The sequence below is a fragment of the Copadichromis virginalis genome, linkage group LG6 (assembly GCF_057382275.1).
Source record: "Copadichromis virginalis isolate Kocher_CV1m ecotype Utaka linkage group LG6, C_Virginalis_male_GT1.1, whole genome shotgun sequence".
Lineage (NCBI taxonomy): Eukaryota > Metazoa > Chordata > Actinopteri > Cichliformes > Cichlidae > Copadichromis > Copadichromis virginalis.
This window is the reverse complement of record NC_140623.1, coordinates 9626805-9640437: the sequence shown is the minus strand read 5'-3', so window position 1 is coordinate 9640437 and position 13633 is coordinate 9626805. Positions and strand designations below refer to the sequence as shown.

Below are 13633 nucleotides of genomic sequence, written 5' to 3'. Positions count from 1 at the left end.
TTACTCACTGAAAACACTTTTATGGAGGCACACGTGTGTGAGGTCAAGGCAACACAACACGACAGAACACTGCTTTCAATAGTGTCTACAACAGTGTACAACAACAGCTAAAATTTAATATGTAGATCTATCTATCTAGCTGTCCCTGTATGTTAAGCTAAATGATTTTACTCCCTTTGCCTTTCCCTGTCTGATGCTTGGGGATAAATAAAGTTTCTGTCACCTGCAGGTGTGGGTCCTTTGGGACGTCTTAGTCAAACTGCAACTTTAAAGTTTTAAAACTGGCAAAAAGAAAGAGAACTGGCTTTTCAAATTTGGTCTGTGTCACAGCCACACTACAGACTTTTATTACAAAACTTCTCTCACAATCAAAACTCAGTGAGAAAATTTCCAAGTCTGTAGAATAAGACATGCAAAATAATAAGCTCACAGAACAGTTTGGAATGTAATCTGCTTTCCCCAAATCACAGATCACAGATATGTGATCGCACATATGCGATCGCACAATGGGGTGCTTATGTGTACATGTTGAATGAATGATGAATGACACCATATATGGTGTATTATTTATAGGGTATTTATTATTATTATTATTATTATTATTATTATTATTATTATTATTATTATTATTATTATTATAGTGTCGTTATCAGGATAATTTAACAAACCTTTGCAGTTATTGAACTTATGATGTTTCTTTAACAAATATAGATAGATAAATAGAATAGATCTCGCAAGTCAACATCCACAGCATGCATTTTTACAAAGACATTATAACATTAATGCCGACAGCGAGAGGTCACAACCTTGCAGGAGGACAAAGTATTCATTTTGTGTATCAACTTTTTATCAAGCTGATAAATACCTGACGGTTACAAATGGACCAAAAATTAGTTAACGTTCCAGGGAATCTGCTTCCTATAATTCAAGGATTTGGATCCAGCTAGCATCCAGGCCACATCGCTGTCTTCACCCACATTTCCTATTATAAAACTGACAGGAGGTAAATGTGGTCATAGAATGTCTTTTCCAAGCCACACATATGCATAGATTCAGATAAACATGCAGTACAATGGGGTGCTCGTGTGCATGACTCATGTAGCACCAAGAAACCGATTAGATGTAACAACAGGAGAATGTGCAGCACCCACTGTACAAAAGTGCACATATAGAGTGTCCTTTTAGAAAAGTACACATGACTTTTGAATGAATTTATGCTGACATACATGCCACAGTCTGACACAAAGAATATTAGCAACAATTTCCTTCTCTTCCTACAAAGTGTGCAGCATTAAAGTTCAAAATGAATAAATAAGTAAATTAATGAATAAAATATCCCAAAATAGTCCCGCAAACAGAAGTGAATAAAAATCTTTAAAAGCTAACAAACAACTCTAATAATTTTTGTTTTCACAGGCAGTGAAAGAATCAGAGAGAGAGAAGTGTCATGAGAAATAGACGGTTTGTTACCAGGTGTTCAACCTGTTCACTCCCTGTTCACTCCCTCATCACCTCGTTTTTGTCTCTCTGTCGTCGACTACTGTTTATGAACGTTATTACAATGAGGTAAATTTAATCAACTTTAGCGAGGAAGGTGACAAACTGTCTCTGCTTGCCTCTGTTTGATAAGCCAACAGCAGTAGAGGCTATTTTACTAATGAAATGCAGAAAGTTTTACAGTAAAGTAGCTCCTGCAAGTAAAACACAGCAGAGCCAACAAGCACAATTTTCATCATAAAAATACACTTAACACCATCTTTCTGTTTATTGAAGGGGCACAGTATCCTTACATGTTATTTAGTGGTTCTAGTTACACTTGTAAAGAAACATTGTGCACAGACATACTTGCCTTTCTATCCTCAACATAACACACATCCTGTCCCTGTAACCCTAACCCAAGGAACCCAAGTGGAAAGACAATATGTTAGTCTGATATGTTTATACTATAGGTAAAACTGCACTGATCTTAGGAACCTGTACTAGTTTCTAAGAGCATGTTAGCAATATAACACCATGTTAAAAAAATGATGAACAGTTGCATCATCCTTTGGCCTTTCAGCAGCCCTTATGGAGTCCTAAAAGTGGTAGAGCAAGACAGAGAGCAATTAACAAGCTACGCAAGCTTTTTATGTGTTTTGCTCTTGACCAAACCAGATGGAGCGTGTGTTTATTTCTTGGAAACTATGGTGAGTTACTAAAATTGATAAGCTAGCAGGAAAACCTATGCTAACTTTACACGTGGTAACTACTGCAACAGTGTGAACCCTGTAATGTCTAAAAAAAAAAAAGCGAAAACCAGTTGGAGTACTTGACCTGTGTGTGAAATGGAGTGTTATGTTTTATTTTATTGTCTATTTGATTAAGCACCTTCACAAATGCACCAAAATAATGCAAGATGCACTTTTCTTTTAGTTGTTATTCAGTGCCTTTTCGGGACATTGTCATTTCAGTTATAAGTTATTTCATATGAATAAGTTGTTTAAAACTAATTAAGTTACAAAAATTTCATGATTTGATTACACATGCCCTAAAAAGGGATCTATAAATATATTTGATTGTAATGCTGCAAAGCAATACGAATTCATAGAAACTGAAAAGATGTTAAAACAACAGTGTACTTGATTTTGAAAACTTTATGAGATTTCATTTTATTTAGAAACAACTGTAAGAACTATTTTGTTCATTGCTCTGTACTGTATGGGTAGACTGGATTTTTGTGATCCTGGATCTGATCTTATTTACATTGGTTTATCACACCATTGTAAAGTTGTAATAAACCTGTTCAGTTCTCTCAAATTTATTTTACTCCTATTGAATCTAGTCTCTCTATATATAGACTATAATAATATAATATCATATCATATCATATCATATCATATCATATAATATAATATAAATCTGACTGATGTCTGCACTCATGTCCATTTGAAATCTAGCTTGTAGAGCACGATTCATGGTTTAATGTTTGTAACATGTAAAAAAAATTCACAATTAAAATCTGAACATTTCTAATGTTTATAATATTTATGGGGAACAAATTTCACATGACATAACAAAACTACAGTAAATTTTCAATGGATCTCTTCACTTTCTGTGGAGCCCAAACCGGTCATGCTGAACGATGTTAGAGGCAGCATATTCTCTAGACTCTTTCATGTCTGTCACATGTGCTCAGGATGAACCTGCTCTATCTGTGAAAAAGCAGAGGATGCCAGTACTGGACCTGTCAACTCTCCTATTCTATGACAAATGCTAATCAGGCTCCACGGTGGCAGACAGTGAGCACAGGGCACATCAGAAGACTGGGCCCTCAGGCCACCCTCATGAAGTCTGTTTCTGATTGTTTGGTCAGAGAACTTCACACCAGTGACCTGCTGGAGTTCATTTTGTAAGATTCTGTTGGGACTCCTGTTCTTCCTTGCACAAAGGAGGAGACTGTACTGGTCCTGATGGGTTAAGGACCTTTTATGACCCTGTCCATAGAAGGCATCAACACGTGTCTTCTGGCAGTGGCACGTGTTGATGTTCCATCCTGGAGGAGTCCTACATGCTGTATATTTACATTACACAGTGTTCTTCAGGATCTGCAGCCCGGGAAAATACACTGAACTGTAACAGTGAAACTCTGCTGCTAGCATGACATGGGGCAGGATAGGCAATCAGATGTAAGTCTAGACACAGCAATGCTCAGTAGCTAGTGGATCTGAGAGCAGACCACAGCAACCTCCTTAAGCACGGTCCAATAACCATTACAGTGGCAAGAAAGGGTCTCCAGTATGAAGAGTTGGATAGCACCAGGCCCCGATATAGTTCATGCCTACTGGCTGAAGAAGCTGACTGCACTCCATGAGTGTCTGGCAGCACAAATGAACCAGCTGCTAGTCAATGAGAGACACCTGGAATGGCTAGCTGAAGGCCGGACAATCCTGATCCTCAAGGAACCCCAGAAGGGACCGGCCCCATTCAACTACCGACCAATAACCTGCCTCAGCACCACATTGAAGCTCCTGTTAGGAATCATAGCGGCTAAGATGAACAGGCACATGGGTCAATGCCTGAGTGGGGCACAGAAATAGATTACTTTACTCCTAAATTTCCTAACAGTGATTCCACTGGTGCATCCAAGTTTAATGAGAATGTTTGTTTGGCAGCATGGTGGCACGGTGGTCAGCACCGTTGCCAGCAAGAAAGCCCTGAGTTTGAATCTGTGTGTGCATGCTCTCCCCGTGTTTGCGTGGGTTCTCTTCATGTACTCAGCATCTAAAGAATGTAGGCAGTGGGGTTAGCTTAATTGATGATTCTCACTTGCCCATACGTGTGAATGGTTGTTTCTTTGTGTTAGGCCTTTGATAGACTATCCATGGTCTAACCCGCCTCTCGCCCTATGATAGCTGGGATAGGCTCCAGACCCGCCCCCCTCAACTCTGATAAAGTGGAAGAGAATGGAAGCAATGCTCATTTATCTTTTGCTTTTTAAAAACTTTACCAGACATTTTGGCGTTCAACATTCATCATATTTATTTTAACAAAACAAAATTTTAATAATTCTTTTAGCGAAACTAACAAGTTGCACATTAAAGATGTATTCACATATTTGGATACATATGTTGAAAAAATATATATTAATATATATATATATATATATTAAAAAAAGAAACTTATCTTATTTATGTCTGGAGTGTTTGAGAGAAAAATACTAATTAATGACATGCAACACGTAAAAAAAGATAAAGTCATATTTAAAATTTGCATGAAGAATGTCCCAACCAATGGGGTTTTGTGATAAAATTATGCTCTGTGATTGGTGGCTTCATGGCCACCAGCACAGTGAGAACAGGCTTAAAAAGGTCCCAGCACAGCATTCACTGCAAGCTGAATGACAGCAATGGCTCATCTGAAGCTTCTTCTTCTTCTGTGTGTTGGTGAGTGAAATATTGCACTTATTTCTCAGGTTGCGACAAATTCTGTGTTACTAAAGGATTATTTAGGTTTTCACTAAACCACCAGATACTGTTTTTGTTCTTCTTTGTCTCTGCTTTGATATCAGTTATTATACATTTGTCAGAATGTTACAGTATCAGGAACACTGTCTCTACAGTATGATTGTACTTTTTCTTCTTTTCATCAATTTGCAGACACATTTCTGCAAGTATAATAGCTAGAAAGAATATGTTGTTCTTCAGATGGAAGAACAACCAGTTGTGAGTAAATTATTTTCTTTTTCAGGCATCACAGTCAGCACAGGAGTAGATTTGCACAAAAGGATCTATGGAGGCCAAAAGTGTCCAGACACTGAGCGTCAGTATCACGTGAAACTAAAGGCAACCAGTGCAACACATGAAAGTCTCTGTGGTGGCTCACTGATCCATGAACGGTGGATTCTGACTGCAGCCCACTGCTGGAAAAATGAACCTGGATGGTGAATAAATAACAGTTTGACTTAAAATTGTGTTTTATAAGAATTTAAAAATAAAGATAGCATTTCTTATGCTCATGTTCACTAATTACAGTCACTAACACCCATTTCTCCTTGTGCAGGGATATGTATGCAATTTTAGGAATTCATCCAAGTCCATGGTGGACAAAGTTATTACCATTTTTAAAAAAACAAAAAAACGTGAAAGTCACAAGTGGACCAGTGTTTGTGGGCACAAATACGATTGATGACATCATGCTACTGGAAATTCCTTCACAACCAGGCAGGAAAACCGTTGCCTTACCGGACTGTGCAAATCCTCCCAATATGTAAGTTGTGCGCTTACCTAATAAGTCTGAATCCTTTCTGACTTTTCCACTTTTTTATTTTTATTTATTTGTATTATGATATTTCTTTATTCACAATGTTGAATATAAATGAAACTTGTATGTTTTGGATACTTACTAAAACAATATATGAAAGTGGCCACTTTCATGAGTAAACCATATCAGCCTTATATGATTCACTATATGAAGTAGGCCAAATCTGCCAGTCTTTTATAAGTTTTCACTATTGCTTTTCCATATGGGACAGCTCAATCAACACAATATCACAGTAAAAACTTACATTACACTAAAGAAGGAGTTTAAACATAAACAACAGCAATGACAAACTCCCTCAGCAAGCATAATGTTTTTGTGGGATTGCACCACTATTGAATAACAAGTACAATCCTTCCAACTTTTCTTTATGTCAGGGCTCTGTGGCAGGCCTGAGGTGCCTCAGGCAGGGATGAGGACCCAAAATACAGGACTCATAGAGAATGAATGGCAAACTCAAAGAACCTCAGCTTTATTGCTGGCATGAAACAAAACATAAACCAAACTGAGAATGGTATGACAAGAACACATAGGCAATTCTGAGGATACAACACAACAGCGAGCAAAGGAAAACACAGGGCTTATATACACAGAGGCGTAATCAGGGAATGGGAAACAGGAGGGAGACGCAGCTGGGAGAAATTAGGGGTAACGAGTAGGGATGGGTATTGATAAGATTTTCACGATTCTGATTCCATTTTCGATTCTGTTTAACGATTCGATTCTTTATCGATTCTTTTAAAAAAAGGATAACACTAAAGTCGAATAGCTTAGAACTTTGTTTTATATCTTCTCTTTGAACAAGATAGAAATTTAGGAGTAACATGGCCTTACAAACCCAACAGTGAGATCTTAAGAGATCCACAGCCTACGGCTCTTCAATGGGGTGTCACAGGGTCCCCAGGAAAAAACATTGTAAATGTAAAATAATAAAATAAATATTCTTCTGTAGCAATAACAAAGTATAACATAAATTATTCAGTAGCAATTACACAAGAATATCCAGTAATGTCCCTGCCTACAATTAAACACATTCACTTACCGAAAATCGGGGCATCTGCTGGCAAATGGGTGCAAGCCTTTGACCACAAACTTAGTCACTGCTCGGTGACATTCGTCTATCCTGGCCTGAAAGGAGACGCTACCGGTAGACTTCAGCGAGAACTGCCAGCATCTGAGCCAGACTCTGTCTGTCTCTCTCATCATGGTCACCTAAATGCACAGTAATGGCAGGTTTTGTAATAAGGCAGATCGCGCTAACATAATATGCGCTGTTAGTTGATTATTTACCTGCCGCATTAACGGGAGAGGACGTGCAAACGTTACCGCTGCTGCTGGGCTGAGATTCACGAGTCTGGAGCGGAATTAAAGAAGCGACATTCATTTAAGGTTATCGTGTGTCTTGTGAGCAAATGCTTTTGCATATTCGTAGTGTTTCCTCCCTTAAATGAAATATCTACTTTGCAAGTTGCCCCGTTGTCATCCGTTCTCGTAAAGTATAACCAAACTTTTGAGCGTTTGAGCCGCCATGTTTCCTGCCAGGTAAATGATGCTCCGCAACGTGGTGATGTCATTCGGGGCGACTGGAATCGATAAGGGAATCGTTTGCAAAAATGGCAAACAAGTCCAAGGAATTGAAACAGTGGGAACCGGTTCTCAACAAGAACCGGTTTTCGATACCCATCCCTAGTAACGAGACAGGGGGAAGCAAAACTGAATACACTGACATAAGACATGGACCTCCAAAGTAAAAGAGGAAACAATCCACAAAGGCGCAGATTTGACACTGAACTAAACCTACACAAAGTACGAGGGCACAAGACATAAAACCTAAGAACAAAACCCTAAACCAGAATAAACTGAAACATGGAATTAAAACAAGACAATCAGAAGACATAAAAACCATAATACATAAAAATATAACAAACTGCAAATGCTGGGTCAAAATGACCCAGAACCGTGACACGTTATACTGTACACATTAACATCATTAACAACATTAAAAATAGTATTTCTGTGTCTTTTAGACAGTGAATTTCATTCAACAAGTGGAATATGAAACATGAATGAATATAAAATAGGACCATTTAAGAAAAATAATATAATATAGTAATAATAAACATACTAATACCAGTTTAAAATAAATGATTATCATTTTCATTCATTCCCTCTAAAGAGAAAATCTCCGTCCCAATCACACAACTTCAATAACATTTCTGTATTTTTAGCATATTATTATGATGTACTGGGTTGGCAGCCTTTTCAGAATTTAGTCTCCCTCTTCTGGGCGACTGGCTTCAGAGTGGTGGACAGTGAAGCAAGGTTAATCTGTTAGTGATGCACGCTGAGCCTAATTTCTAAGTTTCCAGTGTTTCAGGTGGCTCTCTTGTTACCTGGTAAGATCACCATGGAAATATGCTCCTGTTGAGATTATGTTCAGAGTTTTTGTGTAAAATGAGCAGGAAGCATCAAATTTTCATTAGTTATTTAATTTATAGTATGCTTTAAACATGACATAGATTGTCTGCTGAACTAATAAGTTTTATATAAGCAACTTGTTAAGACATACATTACTAACACCATCAGTTTAGGAGCAAACAGGTTTGGTTTGAATCTGCTCTGCTTCACACTGCTGGAAATACAGCTAATAGAACACAGATTAGAAAATGTATCAGTTACATTTGTAAACTATTTATCAGCTGTTCAATCTATAAAATTTCAATTTGATCTGGAGCCAAAATAAAGTGACTTCCTGGCCTTCTTTATTAAGCTATGGGCATTGAAAACAGTGAGTGACCTGTTTTAAATGTACGCCGTTTAAAGTTTCAGATCTCCAATTTGTGGCTGTCATGTTAGATTAAAAACAGCAGCACCAATAGCACAGTGATGATCAAATCATAATGTTTCTGCAACTTTTCTTTGATTTGCAACACCAGTGTTGTATTTTGCTGTTATATATTTTTATATTATTTATAGCACACACACACACACACAACCATCTCTAGGGTATACAGAAAGTGGCATGAAAAAGTAACATATATCCAGTGAGTCGCAGTTTTCTGGATGAAAATGCTTCGTCAGTGCCAGATATCAGAATGGCCAGCCTGCTTTGAGTTGATGGGAAGGCAACATCTCGAACACTTAAAATAAAATCGCAGGAAGGTTAAGAGCCTCTGTAACCACATGTATCTTTGTTTTGTTTTTTTAAACACCATCTAATATGCTTAACACAACTTAACACATTAGACATAAAGACATAACTCAAAGCAACACTGTAGCAAGATCTGCAACATCTCTTCAACTTTTATTTTGAGTGTATTTTTACATTTTGAGTAGATGTTTGCTGGGTTTCTGCTGACGTCAACCCATTTTTGCGATCATACTAATTTGCCCTGTCTGACTAATGCTGACAGTCTATGGCTGAGAGGATTGCGCCTAATTCATGGATTCTGCATTGCTTGAGAACTGTTTGCTCATCAAGATGACCAAATCCCAAGACTGTAAAAAAACAGCTCTCAATTTGTTCATTCTTGTGTTATAAGCAGACCTTGACTAAAAAATAGTATCTAGTATCTTGTAGCCCATACAAATGGAGCCAAGCCATGAGGCAGTAGCAGGTAAATGACAGTGTGTTGTTAATGCAGCAGAAAGTGTCAGAATTTTCCTTGTGAATCAAACATGTTTATAAGCTTCTTAGTAAAGCTGTGTGGAAGCGACTTGATGACCAGAAAAAAAACATAGTATAGATCATTTTGAGAATAAAGTTGAAATTTTGAGATTTATTAATTTATTTGATGTTTAAAACACATGGATGGACCTGAAATTAATTGATTATTATTTATTGGTCTGTTTCTAGAGGAGACGTCGTTCAGGTTGCAGGACTTGGTGGGTATAGGGTAAATGCGACAGGCCACACACGTAAGAAAGTTTTTTGATGAATTATTTCACAGTTTATGCTAGACTTTATTTTGGTTTCTGTGTCTGTTTTACAGTTACATTCGCGTTTTATTTGACTACTGTAATATAAACAAAGATTTTATATTTTATAGTAGATATACTGTATGCCAGGTTCCTTGTTTAAAAATCATTTGGAAACATCCAGAAAAAAGACAAAACATCAATTTCCTCAAGATTTTAGTTTTTGAAAGGTTATGAATGACTTTTGTTCTTTGGCTTTTTTCTCCAGTCCCTGGCCAACCACCTCATCTCCAGTGTGCAAACATGCATGTTGTTGACTGTGAGCCTACCAGAAACGCTCGATGTGATTCACATGTGCCGTATAACAACAGGCTGTGTCTGAAAGAACCTAATGTAGATATACGTAAGGTAAGTTGACTGCTAACATCACTGTATATCATCTCTGTATGTTTTAGATCTTTTGGAAGAAACTTGAACACAAACTATATTTTTCTCTCTCAGGGTGATTCTGGTGGTGGAGTGATTTACAACAACATGATTTATGGTGTAATCAGTGGCTGTGGTGTACGTGTCTGTACTGTACCAGCTGTTACTGTGAATGTTTGTTCTTACATGAAATGGATAAACCAGACAATTTATCCAAAAAGTAATGGAAAATAACTGAATGAAAATAACATCCAGAATAAACAATCATCTCTACATGAAACTTGTGTGCTGTGTGTTGTTTCTGCTCTAGAATATCTTCATGTTAACTGCAAATTGTGAACCTTTTTGTTTGGTCTAAATTATTGTGTTAGATTTGCAGCTTGTGTGTGTTTGAATGTGGTGTCAGGTGTGTAGCAGCTCATCCTGTTGTTCAGAAACTCTCAGACTCACACTGTGAAGATGCAGAAAGGCTTTCTGATCAGACAATCCACCAATCAGCTGCAGGGCCTGAACATGATAAACTTCATAAATCTGAGTTGATTGTTGGGGGTGGAAATGTTTACGTGGAGGCTGTTGGCTCATTGGTGGCAGATAAACTTTTCTTTTAATCACTTCACTATACAGGGCATTAAAATAAATACAATAACTATCAAAATAAGTTTTGTTGATAAAATGCATTTTTTGAAACTGTCCATTGTTTTGTCCCAACTCTAATCACACAACCCCCACCCCCAAAACAGAACATAAATAAAATAAAATCATAATACATATGAACATATGTATTTTATATCTCATAATACATTGTTTCCATCTTATCTTCAGTCCTGCATTTTTATACTTCTAAGACCAAAGTGAAAACTAATCTTTTAATATTCACAAAGCTCATGGACACTATTACTCAAACCAGATGTCGCTGTTACACAAAACTATTTCACTCTAATGCTTCTCGCGTAAACACTGTCATAACTATTCTCATAACCAATAAACTGAGAATGTGTTTCACCTCATCAAAGCTCTATAACATATAGTTTTTAAAAAAAATATTTATATTGCTTATTATCACTGGAGGTTTTTATTTTTAGACCTGTAGAACATTAAAAGAAAATTAATATGAGAATAGATTTCAGGATTTCATCATGATTCATTTTCCATATTAGGCAGCACGTTCAAATTTCCTGGGAAGTAGTGAAAACATTTAAAAGTAGATATCATTAAATGCTAATTAAAACAACGTCTTTTAAATTGCATCAATATTTTCCTACTGAGCAGTAAAAGCACACAGAGCTCTTTTAACGTGAAGCAGCAAAGTGATGTTTAAATATTGTTTATTATTACAATAAGAGACTAAATTAACTTGTTTTGAACTCTTCAGTTTTCTCTTTCAATGCTGCTGTTTGTTTCCTCCTCCACTTGTATTTTTCTTAACGTCAGGGAATGTGCATAGCGCCCTCTGCTGTGTGTTTGAGAGCACTGCACTGCATGGTCATTAAATTAAACTGCCCGGAGGTATAACATGAGCAAAGGAAGCTCATGAAGTGAAGACGTTTCTTGGATAAGAAGTTAAACATCATCCAGAACCTTAAAGAAGTAAAGTCGCTTTCTTTCCAGGCTCCTTAGACAACCATGACCTGGATGACTGAGAACCTACAAACACACATGAGCAGCAGTTTATTTAATGTGGAGGTGAGCAGTGCACAAACCAACAACCAACAAGTTTTATTGAACCCTACTTCAGCCAATCAGCTGTGTGTGTGTGTGTGTGTGTGTGTGTGTGTGTGTGTGTGTGTGTGTGTGTGATTATATTGTATGATATTTTAATCGTGCTCTGTTACAATGTTACTGTTTTGGTTGTGCTGCATGAAAGACGTTGAGTGTGTATTAGGGAAGGTTAGTTACCGGAGCTGGAGATGAGTTATTCAGGCAAACTCTCGACAGCATTAACTGTCCTGTTAATGTAAAACCTTAATAAACCACGGTGAAGCAAAATGTCTTGTGCTTAAGACTCTTTTTTTTTTTTTTGTCCCGTTTGGATCTTTAGCCATCAGAATTGTTGTCTTAAGGCCAAGAAAGATGTCAAGCGGATCTATTTTACCGAGTGGATCATCATGGCCTTGCCATATTGGTCCATTTGATTGACCTTTATTATAATTATGTATTTATTTTATTTTATTTTCGGTTGCTACAAACGGGACAGACATGACTGAGGGATAGGACAGGGAGAAAGAATGAAAGAAAGAGAGGGAGAGAAAGAAAAACAGAGGGGAGAAGAGACGGTGAGAAAGGGGGGAAGAAAGAAAAACAAACAAAACACCTGGATCACCTGTATGGAGAGAAAAAAAAACAGAAGAGAAAACAAAACACAAAAAATGATAAATACAGCACCATCACAATAAACTAGCTAGCAGTAGATAACAGTAGATACTAAATATTAAACGCTATTGTGCAGCACGCAAGATAGACAGCGCACAATGTGCTTTGAGGCAGCAGCCAAGAAAGGTGTAGTCCGCTCAGATGTAGTGTTGCTGTGTGCTGTTCTAAAGTGCATGCTTTACTAGCTGACTCTACTTTTCCAAGCGATATTTAGAATAGATAACACTCTAATCGAATTTTTAAGTTGTTCCATTCTCCAGGAGAGCATGGTCCTGCTTCCTATCAGAGAGCAGCACGGCTCCTCCCGAAAACCCTGTGCTTAAGACGCTACATGAAAGTTACAGTGAAAATTAGAGTATATATGTTCAGTGCAGATAGGCATATAGTGTATATAGTTAGATAGTTATACATATCATACAAAAATCCACCACAAACTATTAACTATTTTTCTTCCTCACTCCCTTTCCTCTTCATCCACTTGCTCTCTCAACCAAACCTGTTTTATTCTCTCTTCATTCATTTTCCTCAGTGAGGAAATGAAAGATGATATCTTCTAGAAGTATTGAACAGACTGTTAGTGAACACAGGCTTGTAATTGTTACTTTTTATTGGCATTAATCACAACAGAGAACAGAGTAAACTTCAGACTAGTTGCGATCAGGTTCTAAACCTGCAACATAAAGTAGAGACCAACACAGCAGTTTACAACAATAAGAGTTTCAGTTCAAGAAAATAACTGAAGATAAAATCTTGGGGATGAAGCACCAAACAGACTTGAACTGCCTTTAGTGACTTTTTACTTGATACATGACCTGAAATATTGATTTGAAATCTCAAACATGATTTCACATCGTCATCGACTTGTCTGAACTTTTCTCAGCTGACCTGATCCAAAACACTGAAAACATCATAAGTTCATAAATTCAAACAATGTTTTGGAGTATAACTAACAAAATAGTAAGAGTGCTTTAAAAAAGTGCTGAACTTTTTAGCTCACAATGTCACACAACATCATTGGTCAAAATGATTTATTCTTATGATCCTAAACAGAACAATCAGAGATAAAAAGACAAATGGATACACCACTACGAAAAGTCAATAAGAAATTCAACATCAATATTTA

At 37.1% G+C, this 13633-nt stretch overlaps 1 protein-coding gene across 1 annotated transcript; it reads left to right on the top strand.

The window, feature by feature from the left end:
- Window positions 1-4865: 4865 nt before the first annotated feature.
- On the top strand, window positions 4866-10420 carry LOC146707172 (trypsin-4-like). The gene is made up of 6 exons (XM_085458499.1): window positions 4866-4922; window positions 5227-5419; window positions 5539-5745; window positions 9653-9714; window positions 9983-10122; window positions 10216-10420. Exons 1-6 carry the CDS (start codon window positions 4877-4879, stop codon window positions 10372-10374), a joined length of 807 nt encoding a protein of 268 aa, XP_085314625.1. The 5' UTR covers window positions 4866-4876; the 3' UTR covers window positions 10375-10420.
- The last annotated feature ends 3213 nt before the right edge of the window (window positions 10421-13633 follow it).

Excerpts from the sequence above, each read along its gene's own strand:
- LOC146707172 (XM_085458499.1), top strand. The coding sequence starts at position 4,877 with ATGACAGCAATGGCTCATCTGAAGCTTCTTCTTCTTCTGTGTGTTG. Across the intron at positions 5,746-9,652 it reads TGTGCAAATCCTCCCAATAT|AGGAGACGTCGTTCAGGTTG; the intron begins GTAAGTTGTGCG and ends GTCTGTTTCTAG. Across the intron at positions 9,715-9,982 it reads AAATGCGACAGGCCACACAC|TCCCTGGCCAACCACCTCAT; the intron begins GTAAGAAAGTTT and ends TTTTTTCTCCAG.